This window comes from Cryptomeria japonica, chromosome 9, assembly GCF_030272615.1.
Source record: "Cryptomeria japonica chromosome 9, Sugi_1.0, whole genome shotgun sequence".
NCBI lineage: Eukaryota > Viridiplantae > Streptophyta > Pinopsida > Cupressales > Cupressaceae > Cryptomeria > Cryptomeria japonica.
The window spans coordinates 563758413-563773579 of NC_081413.1; the positions used below are offsets into that span (position 1 = coordinate 563758413).

At 39.7% G+C, this 15167-nt stretch overlaps 1 protein-coding gene across 3 annotated transcripts in view; it reads left to right on the forward strand.

The window, feature by feature from the left end:
* Positions 1-15167, forward strand: part of LOC131070903 (uncharacterized) — a 225433-nt gene that overhangs the window by 84910 nt on the left and 125356 nt on the right. For all 3 annotated transcript variants that reach the window (XM_058006585.2, XM_058006577.2, XM_059211334.1), the window contains 3 exons: positions 11999-12086; positions 12229-12404; positions 12513-14565. In XM_058006585.2, coding sequence (XP_057862568.1) covers positions 11999-12086; positions 12229-12404; positions 12513-14565 — 2317 coding nt within the window. The remainder of the gene's footprint in view (positions 1-11998; positions 12087-12228; positions 12405-12512; positions 14566-15167) is intronic.

A 15167-nucleotide genomic window follows, 5' to 3' on the forward strand; every position in this document is an offset into this window, starting at 1 on the left:
AGGGGTGGCAGTTGCGGTGCGATGGTTGGTGCTCGCACCCCCTCGGTACCCTTATATACTTCGGAATGTAACTTGTAACACACACTTAGGATGAATAGAATAACAACTCTTTTACTTGTTTGATATCTATGGTGTATTTCTGCATCACGTGCTTTGTCTTAAGCTATTCACTCGAAAGGGCAAACAACCATCACTTGTTCTACTTCTGCTCTAGCTTCTTGAAGTCTTTCCTTCTCTGTACATCGGTCTAGGTACACTGCCTTCTTCGTCTGTGCTCTCGTGATTGCCAAAATTGCCTCGTCTTGTTCCTCTATGTCCAAATATTAATACCCTTTTGCTTCGAGCAATCGGTCTTCCTCTTCCATTGGGAGGATGCTTTGTTTTCGCTCTCAATGTCCATCGCCCGATTGTAAGCATCGGTGTATGAGGACTGAGGCACTACTTTCATCTTCTTGCGCAATGAGGGTATCAATCCTTGAATGAACCACCACCTCTTCACCTCGTCAGCTAGTTTGTTCTCCATCTTGTTCAACAATTTTTTGAGCCTACGATTGTATGCCCATAGTTCTCATTCTTCCCTTGCCTGGTGTTGTAAATTTCTGCAAGAATCTCATTGTTATCTCTCAATAGTTTAAATTCTTCTTGAAATGCCTTATTTAGTTCAGTCCATCCTGCCTTGTGCTTACCCTCTAGGTTTGTATACCATTTGATGGCAATTCTTTATAGGGTGGCAGCGAATGCCTTCAACTAGTAATCCTGGTCCTCTTGACCATTCGCCTCCCATATTGTTATGCAGGTCTTGCAATCGCATATTGGATCTTTTGATCTATGCCTTGTAAATTTAGGGAGCTTCTGCTTCTCCCGAGTGTTTATCATTGTTTCCACTCGGAAGGTACCATGTGTATTCAACCAGATTGGACCGTCTTGCTCTCGTCCGTGTTTCTGTGTCTCTCTTGCACTCTCAGCGATGCACGAGCTCTCTATGCGTTCACCTTTTGTGCCTTCTACACCTTGGTCACCTTCTTCGTTTCTATACTCTCTTCTCCCTGGAGTCTTTGGCTCAGGCCCCCTATTCTCAATTCCTTGGCGAGGGGCAAGTTCGTGCAAATTAGTTTCTCGCTTCCTTACTCCCTTGTGTGTTGGACCTGAGTGGACTGTTCCGATCGCTACAGTCCGGTGCTTTCCCTGCACACTCGGCCACACACGCATCCTCTAGACATCCACCTCTAGCATCCCCAACACTTTGGGTACTTCCAGGTGTGCCAGACTTGGGTGGATTGTTCCGACCGCTACGTTCCAGTGCTTTCCTTGCACTCTCAACCTCGTGCACGTCCTCTACTCGTCCACCTCCAACGTCCCAACACTCTCAATACTTCCAAGCTTTGACTTGTCCCTGTGCTTCCTCCAGTCGAGGGTCAGCGGATCACCTAATCGCTTGGTCTTGACCACCTTGTGGCCTCTTCTCACCTTTATTGGGGTCTATGGGCATGAGTCACTCAAGACTAACCCAATTTCTTTTAAGGCAATGATGCTAAATGTTTATTGCTATTTTTGATAAATCAAATACAAGGAATTATAATATAAACGACAATGCATGCTAGAAACAACAGTAAAATGTATCTTTATTCCCACATGAAATTATTACAGAGAAGAACACCAGAGATGGTTGGCCAATGATTACAATTACTCCGACTATACCATACTACTTCCCTTGGCGGCACACAACATATTTAAAGGACCGAATGGTTGCCGAGAGAAACACAACCATCAACCAACCGACACATTAACTACCCGAGAGTGACAACCCACTTAATACATACAATTAATACATTGGTAGATAACAAATATTATCAAATATAATAGTAGGCATTTTATGCCGACTACAACCATTGAATAAAGGAACTCCCAGAAATGTGCCCGAGATATTTCCAATCTCATAACCCAAAATGGTTGGAATCCTTCGTTGGGTTGAGATGTTCATATTGAAGAAAAATATGCTTGATTTCTCACTATTTATATGATGTCCTGAAGCCAAACAATATTGATCTAGTAGATGTTTGATGTTTGCTGCCTCTTTTATTGTTGATTGCCATATAGAAGTGTGTCGTCAGCGAAAAGATGGTGGGAAAAAGAGGGGACATAAGGGATAGCTCTGATTCCTGTCTAGATATTGTTTGTACATAATGTAGCTATCCTGTGAACTAGAACATCAACCATTAGTACAAAAAGGAAGGGGACAAAGGGTCCCCTTGGTGCAAACCCCTTGCGCCTTGAAAGAAACCATAGGTGTAGCCGTTTATTATTACTGAGTACCTTGGTGTAGAGATGCAACCGAAAACCCAATCCATCCATTCCTTGCAAAAGCCAAACTTTCGCAAAACTTATAACAAGAAATGCCATTGAACATGATCATACACTTTACTAATATCCAATTTAAGAATCATAGCTTTCAAGTTATTCTTCTTTATAGAATGCAAAACTTCGTGGGCAATGATGACACCATCAACGATGTTTCTGTTTGGGAAGAATCCACTCTGTTCTTGGGAGATCACCTTGGGTAGTATAACTTTAAGTTTATTGGCCATGACTTTGTTGATTATCTTATATACGATATTTGCAGAGATAAATTGGCTGAAAATATGCAAAGGATCTACAGTCTTTCTTTTTCATTATTAGGGCAATATTGGTGTTGTTCATCTCTTTTAATACCACTCTCCTTCTTGGTTTCCTCCACAACCCCAAAAATTTCTTGGGCCACGCAATCTCAACATCTTTGAAAAACCAGAGTAGTGTATCCGTCCGGGCCCGGGGCTTTCTCCGCTCCAAGTTGAAAGGTGGCAACCTTCACCTCATCAAGAGTAACAGAGGTAGTGAGGAAGGAATTGTCTGCATCCGTTATTAGGTGTGGTATGTCATTGATGAAATCACAATTTACTTATTCAGATTTATCTTCTCTATCGAGAAGGTGAACAAAGAACCTCATGCTCTCCTTTTCAATAGCCACCTTCTTAGAGAGGGGATGCCTGCTAGTATCTAAAATTTGACATTCAGTTCTAGCTTCTTCTCACCATAGTGGAATTGTGAAAGAAAGTGGTATTTCGATCGCCTTCTTTGAGTCAATCCTCTCTAGATTTGGACCTCCAATAATATTCTTCCCTTGCCAAAACTCTATTGTATTCTGCGAACAATTCTTTTTCCCTGTTGAATTTTGTCTATGACATACCACTTTGTATCACAAAGCCATGGAGCACCTGTATTTCCTCCTCGATTCTCTGTTTCTCATGGAATATATTTGTAAAAGCGTTCTTATTCCATTCTTTCAATTTCTCCTCTAGTGCTTGTAACCTCTTATAGAAGATGAACATTTTTGTTGCTTTAATGCTCTTGGATTTTTCCCACCATGCCTTCATGATTTTGATTAACCCAGGCCAACGAATCCACATTTTATTGAATTTGAACTGGCATTTAATTGGTTTCTGCTACTCAATCAAATTTAGCTCCATGTGGAAGTGATCGGAGATCTGGATAGCTTTAATCGTTGTACTTGGATGAATATCAGTGTTTGCCCAAATATTTGTGATTAAGAAATGATCCAATCTCCGTGGTATGTTGGAAAAACCTTTCCTTTGGTTTGTCCATGTGAACCTCCCATTGGATGGTATGATATCAATTAAGCTGCTATTTCTGACAGAATTTGAAAAATCAGCTTGATCTTGTCCCAGTCTACCCAGACCTCCGCTCTTATCACTTGGATAGAGGACCACAATAAAATTGCCCCCAAGGATGACCTTCTCATCATCATCCTATAGGTTTCTTCTTATCGTCTCCTAGAAATTCTGTTTTTCTTCGTTCTTCACCGGTCCATATGTATTGTACAACATGAAGTGTAGATTAGAGCCACAATTGTTAACCAATGCCTTTGTCCAATTTGTCCCAGTTTGAATTAATTGTATAGCAAATTTATTAGTCTTTCACATGACCCAAAGACCACCTGATACCTGGATTGCATCTGTAGCTTCATCGGACCACCCATAATAGTAAGTTTGATTTTTGGCACAGTTAGATCAATCCGAGAGGTAGCGAAATCCATAAAAAAGAAGAACAAAATTCGCTCAAATTTCACGTGTAGGTTCCTTGAAGGCTCCTGATTCCAATGCAACGCTAAGTTTTTCAAAAACCCTAAAGGAAAGGCCTCAAATCAAAGTTTGAAGGACAAAACCCTAAAATGGACAAAACAGGCTCTAGACTTGCTCAAATTTACTCAAACGAGTTGCAGACTAGATCAAATTGACCCCCGAACACCTACAAAACAAGGAGATTGATGAGACTGCCGCGAAAAGACCCGACAAACCAAAGCGAAAAGACCAAGAGGACCTAAAATGTAGGGGGTCCCCATTTGCAATGGGACGATGTGTGAAAATGTAATAGGCTGGTCCTTTTGCTATATTTCTCCCAAACAGACTATGGAGAATTTCATCAAACAGTTACCATGAATTCAACCAGTCTGCTGGTATGTAATAGTCTGACGTTTAATTAATAAAGGTGGTATTTAAAAATCACCTTTATTGTTGCCTTGCAAACATCAATTATTTTCACAAACACTTGCACAACAAACTCACAAGCTATCTCACAAAATGTTGGACATAGAGAAAATCATATTTATTATAACCAACTCAGTGCTATGCTTAAGCAGTGATTTCATTATCATACAACTCTACATTAATCCCTTAATCGAACCAAATCATAAATCAGTTATTTTGCTGATAAAAATACTGAGTTCTGAGTTATATTGCACATGTACATTCACCAAAATCACAGGTCTGCAACTTCCCTCATCCCACACGCCTTTTCTGCATCAAGGCAGCCTGCTAAACACCACTCCTGGGACTCCACACACCACTTCCAGAAGAGCAATATACACTCAGCAATATTGAGCGGCCAGCATTCAGTATGGAAGCAAGGAGAAGATTCACGCCCAGCACTGTAAGTTGCAGCCAGTCAAGTATATCACACCCAACACTAAGCAATCACACCCAGCGGTGAGTTCATGGCCAGCAACATTCTAACGCCTAGAAGGAGATTTACACTCAGCATACACCTATGTTTGTATTCAAAAGTCACGCCCAGCATCACCTCTGATTGCATTCCCACGCCATGTTTGGCACCCAGCAGTCATAATGTCACCCCAATTGTTGTTTCATGCCCAGCACTAGACATCTAACCAATATATTGCAGAAAAAACGAAGTCTTCCTGTGTGTTCTACAGGTATGGCCTGCACTATTTATGTTTGGTGTTGAGTGTGATTTCCCTCCAAATATGCACAGCCAAACAACACACCTCAATGCTGAAGTATTATGTTTATAGAACACCAAACCCTGCGACTTTCCCCTTAGGTGGATATTAATGTTTTTTGACTGAAATAGCAATGTCGTACAGCTGAAAGAAAATACTCTTACCAGTTACAAACATTGCGACTCCACCTTGGTTGAGCTTCAACCTGCGAATATTACATTCCATGCCCATGATATTCAATCTCTACAATTTGGTTTCTGATTTCCGAGGCCTGATGTTTCACAGGTGTAGGAAATGCTACCCATGAGGGATTTCGTCCTCAGGAGCCCAAAAAGATTTCCAAAACTAATTTCCAGAATTGCAAATCTGAAGACACAATTTCCAAGATGTCTCAATCTGCATTTGGTGCTTTCATTTATAACTCTCATTGGGCTCATTTCTCAAGACACCGCGAATGTGGGATAAATAACTTCTTTTTAAAATATCACTTCTCTCATAAGTGAATAAAGTGACTTTATAAATAAATGTACTTTAATTTAATAGTCACTTTATTAATTTAAACTCCCTTTTTCTTCTGAAAATGGCCCTTTCAATAATATAATAATATTTTGACACTTAAGGTCACTGTTTTATGCACCCAAGATTTAAAACTTTTCGCCCCGGTTCCAACAGGCTATAACACTAAGGTTGGAATCTAATATTTTAATTAAATTTAAGTAACCTTAGTAAAATAATTAAAATGACTCATTAATGCACCAAATTTGCGAAAACTTGTCAGAACACATCGGAATCAAGTTCCGGTCGCATCGGAGTGATCCTGATGACGAAAAATAGCAAACAGGGTTGATTGGGTGACTTACTAAAAATAGATGACTTCTCCAAGATTCTTGGAGACCAATCCAGAGGCCAGAAATCACTTCGGAAAGTGGCGTATAACTCCACGAAACCAACTGAGCTCATCAGGAACATCAGATTACTCATTTGAACAAGTTGACATGAACCTAGAGTGTTAGCTACTAAAGCTTGCTAGAGAACTTGAAAAATTGGGGACATTATAGTCCGCCTTGCCCAAAGATTGCTTGTCCCCAAGCAATGCCAATACTGTTCGCATTCTACACTCTAGTGAGAAATGATGGTGTTGTCATTGATGGCAACCTACCGACAACCTTGTGGATACCTTTAGGCACCGACACCGGCAGGCACTGGCACCGACAGACACTTCATCGACAGCGGCAACAATGTATACCGACACCCTAGCCGACAGGAATAAACTTTTGTTTATTGTATTTAATTGTAAATATCTTTTGTAAAGCCAACAAGGCATATTGTAATAAACTCATATATGTATGAGATCTTGTAAATCATTTTGTAATGATGGACATATGACGGATATGGTAGAAGTGATGAGCGAATATTAAGGCAGATTTTGTATAAGGTTTATGGTTATAGTATGAGCTTAAACCGGTACTGAACCTAGCATAGCAGATGTTGAATTGTAGCAGTACATTATATTGGATTCTCATAATCCATTTTGTAAGTTAGTGAGACAGCTCTAGGCAGTTGGCCTTCACATGCCCCTCATTGTAAGTAATATCCATTCATTGGCCAGTGAGTGAATATTGTGGGTCACAAATCCCACCGAGGTTTTTCCCACACAAGGTTTCCTCGTTAAACATCTTGTGTTATGGTGTGTTTTCTATGCTGTCTTTACTGTTCTTGTTTATTGCATTAATTCTTGTTTACCGGTACACTGTCTTGGAATGCAAAATACTTAATAAGGTTAAATATTCTCTTAACCGGTTAGATACTGATTCACCCCCCCCCCCCCTCTCAGTATCTTTGGGACTATCATTAATCCTAACAATAACCCCACAATCTTTTGACTGATCCAACTGAAACTAAGAATAATCCCAGGGTCCCAAATTAGTCTAAGAAATCTGCAGCACCATCTATTGGAAGCATTGTCTTGCAAGGTGCCCCAATCAGAGACCTCCTGAAAACCTCCAACAAGAAGAGCAAAAATATATTGTGTAAACTCATTCATCTCCTCAAAAAATTGCTCTTCCAAAGAATCAAACTACAAAATCATAGGAATAGACTCTGGAATGTCCACATAGGCTCTCACACTCCTATCAATTACAGAGCTACTACCAAATCAAACTCGGAATGGAACCACTATGCTGGCAATGTGTTCCTCTGATCAACACTAGCAAACCTACATCCTGAAACTACACTGTCATCTCCTGGTTTCCCATCAATGAATTATCATCAAAACCAATACTGAAAATTCTAAATGAACTGAGATCTATCCCATACAATATAACCTGCCAAGGTGCCTCAGGGAGATCCATATCTGAAACCCCATTGCTTAACTCGATTCTGGGCAACAAGAAATAAAATCTGCTCCACCTCAAAGGATGACACTAAACATCTCTCAACAGAATGTCCCAGAAGGGATGCCAATCAGTACCCGTCCGGAAGTCGGTAATCATAGAGTCAACCTCGGAATCATACATCATGACAATGACATTCTGATCATAGACTGTGATTCCCACACCGTCACCTAATCTCCAAGTGTCCCAGAAAGAAACTCGAGAACACCAACCAACCCAACTCACTGCAATCAACCAATCACCATCTAGGGGCACGTATATTGACATCATGCGACGACTATAGTGTCTAATGCTCGCACAAGTAGAAATGGAAGTTAACTGAGCTATACCCAAGAAATCCTCCACAACTGTCTGCACAGATGACTGGAAGTGCTAAAAAAAGTAACTAAGCAAGATTGAAACTACAAACTGCAACATCAAATCGACCAAAAACCAAGTCCTAACCAAAATTTCCTTCCAATCCACCTGCAACAACTCTAACGACCTTCTAAATATTTCGAAGTAGGGTGTAGCAATAATATTACAACCACACTTTGAGTCCCTGCCATAAAGAGTAAGTCCACCATGTTGACGCTACACCACTCTGATAACCTCTACAGCCCAATCAAACCAAATCTCTTTCTCCTAATTCTGTAGGCAACTAGCTGGTGAAAGCAAAGTGTGAGACTTGTCAAACTTGGTCTCGTCACCTGTCAACAAAAACATGTCATACTAGGACGCCCCCCCAAACTCTATACACAAATCAACTTTCCCTACCATCAGTGACAAAGTCAAATTCTGTATATGAGAGCTAAAGGTAAACTGGTGAGAACTCCTCAATATACAGTCGAGATGAAACACTCCTATCTGCCCCAATGAAATGTTTGAGTGACCATGTGTAATTCCCTCCGTGCTGGCAACAACAAAAGTTGGCTCTCCACTCAATGCAGAAAGATCTACTCCATCAACAATATCAACATGAGAACCATCCAAACCTCCAAAGATACCCCAGTCTATGACCAAGTCCATAGTGTTTGAGTCATCAATGGTCCATCCCACCCATAGTGGTCTCCTACAAATATGGATAACACCCAACCTAGGTGCATAAAACCAAATTCCAACTCCTGTCAAGCTGCTGGCATAGATCAGAACAACACCATGCAACCAATAAACCAAATCCAAAATGAAGAAACATGTATCTCTATCACCCCAAGAAGGTAAGAACTCATCATTCACCCATCCTCTAACTCCAATTAGGCGGTTCCAATCTCTCCTATCCAATTCAATAGCCGCTGCCCTCAAAGAGTAACCTGTCCAAATTCTGATCAGCAATGTCAAACAGCCATCAATCAATGAAGTAGGTGATAAAATCCATGAGGAAGGTGCTGGAAAACTGTAACCAACATGCTCCTCTCCAATCTGTAAACTGAAATCAACTGGAAAGGTGCTAAAGTCCTGTTGTGTCATTTCTTCCTTATAGATTTCCTCAATCCCTTCGATAACTTGTTTGATCTCCATTGTTCTTGCATCATACTCCTAGAACACCAGAGGGTCAACAATGATTTCTTCCGCTTTGTGTAAGGGAGGATGGGCCATGCTCAACTGTAGACAAAGTTCATCAATTTCTTCGTCTTTCCTTCTCAAGGCATCTTAATAGATCTCAACCAAGTTGAGAAGGTGTAAATAGTTTGTCTTCATTGTTCCCATACCTTCTTTGATCCTCTGCAAACTATCAAGAGAAGACTCAACTTTAATTCCCCTTTGTCTCCTCTCTAACTGAATCATCCAAAGGTAATTCTCAACCAGCTTATGCATCTCATCATGATGGGATAAGGCTGCCACAATCCCATCCTCATTTACCTTCAGCTGATTCCACAAACTGTGTAGACTGTGTGAAGCATCTGACTGTGACTGAATTTCTTCTTCTGTAATGTCATGTATGCATGCATTATGCTCTGGAATCAGATCAGCACTAATTCCACCTGAAGAAATTTTCCCAGTGCCCAACTTAAGAGTCTCGATACAAGGAAGTCTTGTTCGCTCCATACACTCAACTTCCAACTTAGCTGATTCACTAGAAGATGGTATGTTCTCATCATGCAGTTCTACTGGAGTAGTAGTGTGTTCACAAGTAGACTTCTCAAGGGAGTCTTTCCTTCCACTGTTTTATCAATGATAATTTGCACATCACCAATGAAGAGTCTTGCGAACCCCTTACCTGTAGTGAATGACTCTTAACTCCATAAACTCCTCCTTAACTATATGGCAATCATTATCCTTATTGTTTTCCTCAGGCAAGGTGATAGGTGTAATCATAGCTGAAACGTTCCCATCAACATCTGGATTGTCTCTCAGTTGAAGGGGAGGTGATACCTGTAAGCCCCACATGACCAATTCTTCTGAAGTTAGCTGTTCCCTGAACTTCTCAATCTTCAACTCAATCAAACTTATTGCGAAGTCATAGGCTGTAGTTGAAACATGCAACTCTGTTCTCCAAATGTCTAGCAAATCAGACTGCAACTGCTCACAAACAATATCATTCTCATCCAGGATCACGGACAAGATGTCCAACATATATGTCTTCACCTTGTTAGGGTTACATTTCCTGGTTTCAGCAATGAAACATCGAAACATTTGTAGAATCAACTCATCATAGTGAATGTCCAACATGAGGACATGATCTAGTCTTTTCCATAATGTCTAAAATTTTGTCCTTCTATTAAAAGTGGGGGCTTCGCCATCATGCAACCCATGAAGACTCTCCACAATCAGCTGTAAGACTTCTTTCATTATATCATCTTTGTAAGGAATTTTCGGAGCTGTAATTCCTATAATTTCACTAAGGCAATTAGTAACAACTAGTCTTACCTCCTTTTTCGGGTGTCTCAGCAATCTATGTTCTCCCAAAAAGTTCACTGTCAGAGCTATTGCATTTTGAACGAGCTGAGAGGGTGATTGTTTCACCTCTTGCAAACACTCTTACCATTTCCTCCAATGAGCTGAGAAGATCTTCTTTTGATAGAGATAGGTGACCCAACTTTTCTCCTGCAATAGACACCCTTTTGCCTAACTCATTATCACCTTCTAAAGTAATTAGAACATCCTTCATCATGACCTTTTTAATTTCTTCATTTTCACTGGCTTTCTGGTTTTGGACATTGAAGAAATCATTTTCATTAGTTTCTGATTTCTTTTTTAAGATGGTTCTAAACCAACCTGGATGCTCATGCAAGTACTGAAGATCTTCTAGTAACTCTTCGTAAGACTTCATCTTTTGATTTACCCTTTAGGATGGCAGGATACACCCGCTCTGATACCACTGTAATATGCTGGTCCTTTTGCTATATTTCTCCCAAATAGACTATGGAGAATTTTATCAAACAGTTACCATCAATTCAACCAGTGTGCTGGTATGTAATAGTCTGACGTTTAATTGATACTTTGCAAACATCAATCATTTTCACAGACACTTGCACAACAAACTTACAAGCTATCTCACAAAATATTGGACATAGAGAAAATTATATTTATTATAACCAACTCAGTGCTATGCTTAAGCAGTGATTTCATTATCATACAACTCTATATTAATCCCTTAATCGAACCAAATCATAAATCAGTTATTTGCTGATGAAAAAACTGAGTTCTGAGTTATATTGCACCTGTATATTCGCCAAAATCTGTGACTTCCCAAAATGGATGTTATATATTTTTTTCCAAAAATTGTAACAATTACAAATAATAGGGAATAGAGGAATCATATTGAAATCAGATTTTCATAAAGTGTCTCTCAAATTTTAATACATCCTTTCATATGTGGAAGCAATTGCCTACTGCCTGAAAGCATTTATACTTGGAGCAATAAAAAAAAGTACATATAGTTATTATTTTTGATCCTATCCTATATGCTTCCTCAGCAGAGGCCCTAAACTTACTTACACTTTATTAACGAACATAGGATGGAGGGAAAAGATATTTAATAGGAGTTTGTAATCAGAATTTATGTAATTGTATCAGTTCTTTTTGTGGAGGAGGATTACTGTCAATTTTTGTCTCAATTTTGTTGCTGTGGAGGACTATATCTTTTTTTGTTACTATAGTGCTATGAGATATCCTCACAAGTCTTATGTATTCTGAGTTCTCTCTAGATAATAAATAGCGGTCTAGGTCTTTGAACCTTCTCTTGAGCCAATATACATGTAATTCTATCTGTGCAGTGGACATGATAGATAGAGAAATGGTATAAATTCATTCTGTTTTATATCTGTACATATACCTTACAAGTGCATCTTTGAAAGGAAGTCTAATTCAAACAACTTGCATGTGGAAACAGGGGTCGTGCTGTTGCTGTTGGGGCATTTGAGGATAGAGTGGCAGTGTTTCCAGTCTCTAGTATTGCTGGCAATAACATTGTTGAAAAGGTTTGTATCTGTTTTGAAATTATTATGATGATATTTCTCTCCCCATTCAAATATGTTTTTACGGGAGCAGATTATCAAATTTCTTATTCTATTAGGAAATGTACTTTCTATTTCTAAGTAATACTTTCATTTTTAATTACAGAGGATTTTATACCCAAGGGAGACGGGAATACAACTTGAGACAGAAGCAGGGCCAAGGAAAGGAAGGGAGACAATCACAGCTTGGGGTACAGTTTGGAGTATGAGTTTTGTTTCAAATGAATCTGAGGGTTCATGTAAAGGAATGTCCCAGGTAGTTTTGGCTGTACTCCTACATAGGTGAGATTTATTTCTACTAATGTCTCTTATCGATCTTGATCACATTGTTTTCTGATTCTCTTCTTATATCGTTTACTTATTATTTATTATGAATTGTCGAAAACGCAGAAGGGGAGCTGTTGAAAATGAATTGCAACTATTAGTGTGTGATACCACTGAGCAAAGTATTCATTTGAAGGCACGATTTAGTGCTACTGGACCTCTAGCATCAAGCGTTGTAGGTATTCCTGATGTTCCTGGTTTTGCACTACTACTTCGGCAAGGTGACCTTCTCCTCCTTGATTTAAGGGATCAAAGCAATCCTTTACCTGTTTCACGGATTCGTTTAAGCAGACTGAGTGGGGATGGAGAAAGGAACACTATTGAAGGTGACAAAGGAATGCTTTGTGGAGGTCATGAAGGAGATGAAGAAGGAAGCTTTAATGTTGCAGCATCTGCTTTATTACAATTAAGTGATTCTGGGATAAGTAGTGCAGATAGAGGTGAAGCTATGTGCGTTGACAGCGACCAAAGAAAATTAAGTTCATCTTCCATATCTGTATGCTCATGGAGTTGGGAACCAAACCACCCTAGCAATCGGAGATTAGTCCTTTGTCTTGATTCAGGAGAAATTTTTACAGCTGAGTTTTTACAAGATGGTCAGGAGGGAATTAAGATAAATGTCAATAATTTCCGTTACAAGTGCTCACCTTGCAAGGCAGTGCTATGGACCAAGGGTGGTTTTATTGCTGCATTTGTAGAGATGGGGGATGGTCAAGTTCTTAAGATTGAAGAGGGTATACTATCATTCAGAAGCTTGATTCAGAACATTGCACCTATTTTGGATATCGCTCTTGTTGATTATCACAATGAACAGCAAGATCAGATGTTTGCTTGTTGTGGTGTGGGATGTGAAGGCTCTTTAAGAATCATTCGGAATGGTATAAATGTGGAGAAGCTACTTAGTACACCTCCAATATATGAGGGCATAACTGGTACATGGACTTTATGTATGAAACACAGTGATTGTTACCATTCGTTTCTTGTGATTTCTTTTGTAGAGGAAACCCGTGTTTTATCTGTGGGATTGAACTTTGTGGATATTACGGATGCCATTGGTTTTCATCCTAATGCCTGCACACTAACATGTGGCCTGGTAGAGGATGGGTGGTTAGTCCAAGTCTGCCAAAATGAAGTGCGCCTGTGTGCCCCAACAACAGCTGCTCACCCAGCAGGCTTGGCTTTGTCATCTCCATTTTGTGTATCTTGGATTCCAAACAATGCAAGTATCAGTTTGGGTGCAATTTCTCGTCGGACGATAATTTTGGCAATGTCTTCTCCAGGTACTTTACTTATGCTCGGGATAAGGACTTTGTCATCTGGAGATCATGAACTTTATGAGATTCAGCAGGTAAAACTTCAGGCTGAGCTATCCTGCATATCTATTCCTCAAGAAGAACTTAGCCCAACTTCTGTGCCAGCATCTATTATCGGTCTGGTAGGGGATGGTTCACATGGCCCTTTTCCAAGTGGAGTTGAGATTGGAAAAATATGTGTAGTTGGAACACATAAGCCTTCTGTTGAGCTTCTGTCAATTGTGCCCGGAGAAAATTTTACAGCCCTTGCTGTTGGGTCTATATCGCTGACAAATACAATGGGCACTGCTGTCAGTGGGTGTGTACCACAAGATGTGAGGCTTGTTCTGTTTGATCGTCTTTATATTCTTTCAGGTTTGAGAAATGGTATGTTGCTTCGTTATGAATGGCCAGCAAGTTCTATTTTTCCTTCAGAGCTGCCATCTTCATCTTCACTCCCTGCTTTTATGAGTCCTTTGGATGGAAACACATCATCTTATACCGTTGCATATGAGTGCTGCCAAAGTCAAGATAAGTATACTTTTAGCAAAAATGATATAGCAGAAGGTTCATTTCCTGTCCAACTTCAGTTGATAGCTGTGCGTCGTGTAGGCACAACTCCAGTATTCTTGGTTCCACTTTGCGATTCGTTACAGTCAGATATAATTGCTCTTAGTGATAGGCCCTGGCTTCTTCAGACAGCAAGGCATAGCCAAAGAATTGCTTATACATCAATTTCGTTCCAACCTGCAACACACGTGACTCCTGTGAATGCTGTTGATTGCCCAAAGGGTATCCTCTTTGTGGCTGATTGCAGTCTACATTTAGTGAGTAGTTTTATTCCTGCGTAAGTTCTGTGTCTATTATGTTTTTTTTTGTAAAGCACATCCAAGAATGATAACAGTCAGAGAACTATGTGATTTGCACTTTAAATACCTTCCAAAATTTTAAGTTTTTGAACATAGCTGTATTTCAGAGATTTGTGTTCCTCCATGTCTTCCATGCGCTATTGAGGGGAAATTTTCTCTTATCAATGCCAAAATACAATAGAAAGATTTTTCTTCCATCGCCACATGGAATTTATATTTCACACTTGTAAAATTACCACTTGAAAAGTCATTTACATGGCAATGTAGTCCTTTTGATCATGCTGGAGAATCTTCAAATGCCCTCTATGTTGTCAATTTGGTTCATTGAAAAAGTCTTATATAATTCACTTGATAGTTTAAAATGTTTGTAATAGATTTCTGGATTACACTGTGTGGAAATTTTTTCATCAACATTTCGGATCATACTACATGATCCATCACTAGGATGAAAATTAGGGAGCAGAGTGAAGAGATTAGCAGCAGACAAAGCAGACTAAATAGATGGAGGGAGAAGTTCTAGAAAATAGTGGGAGGAAAAGAAGAGAGACTAGAGAATGGAT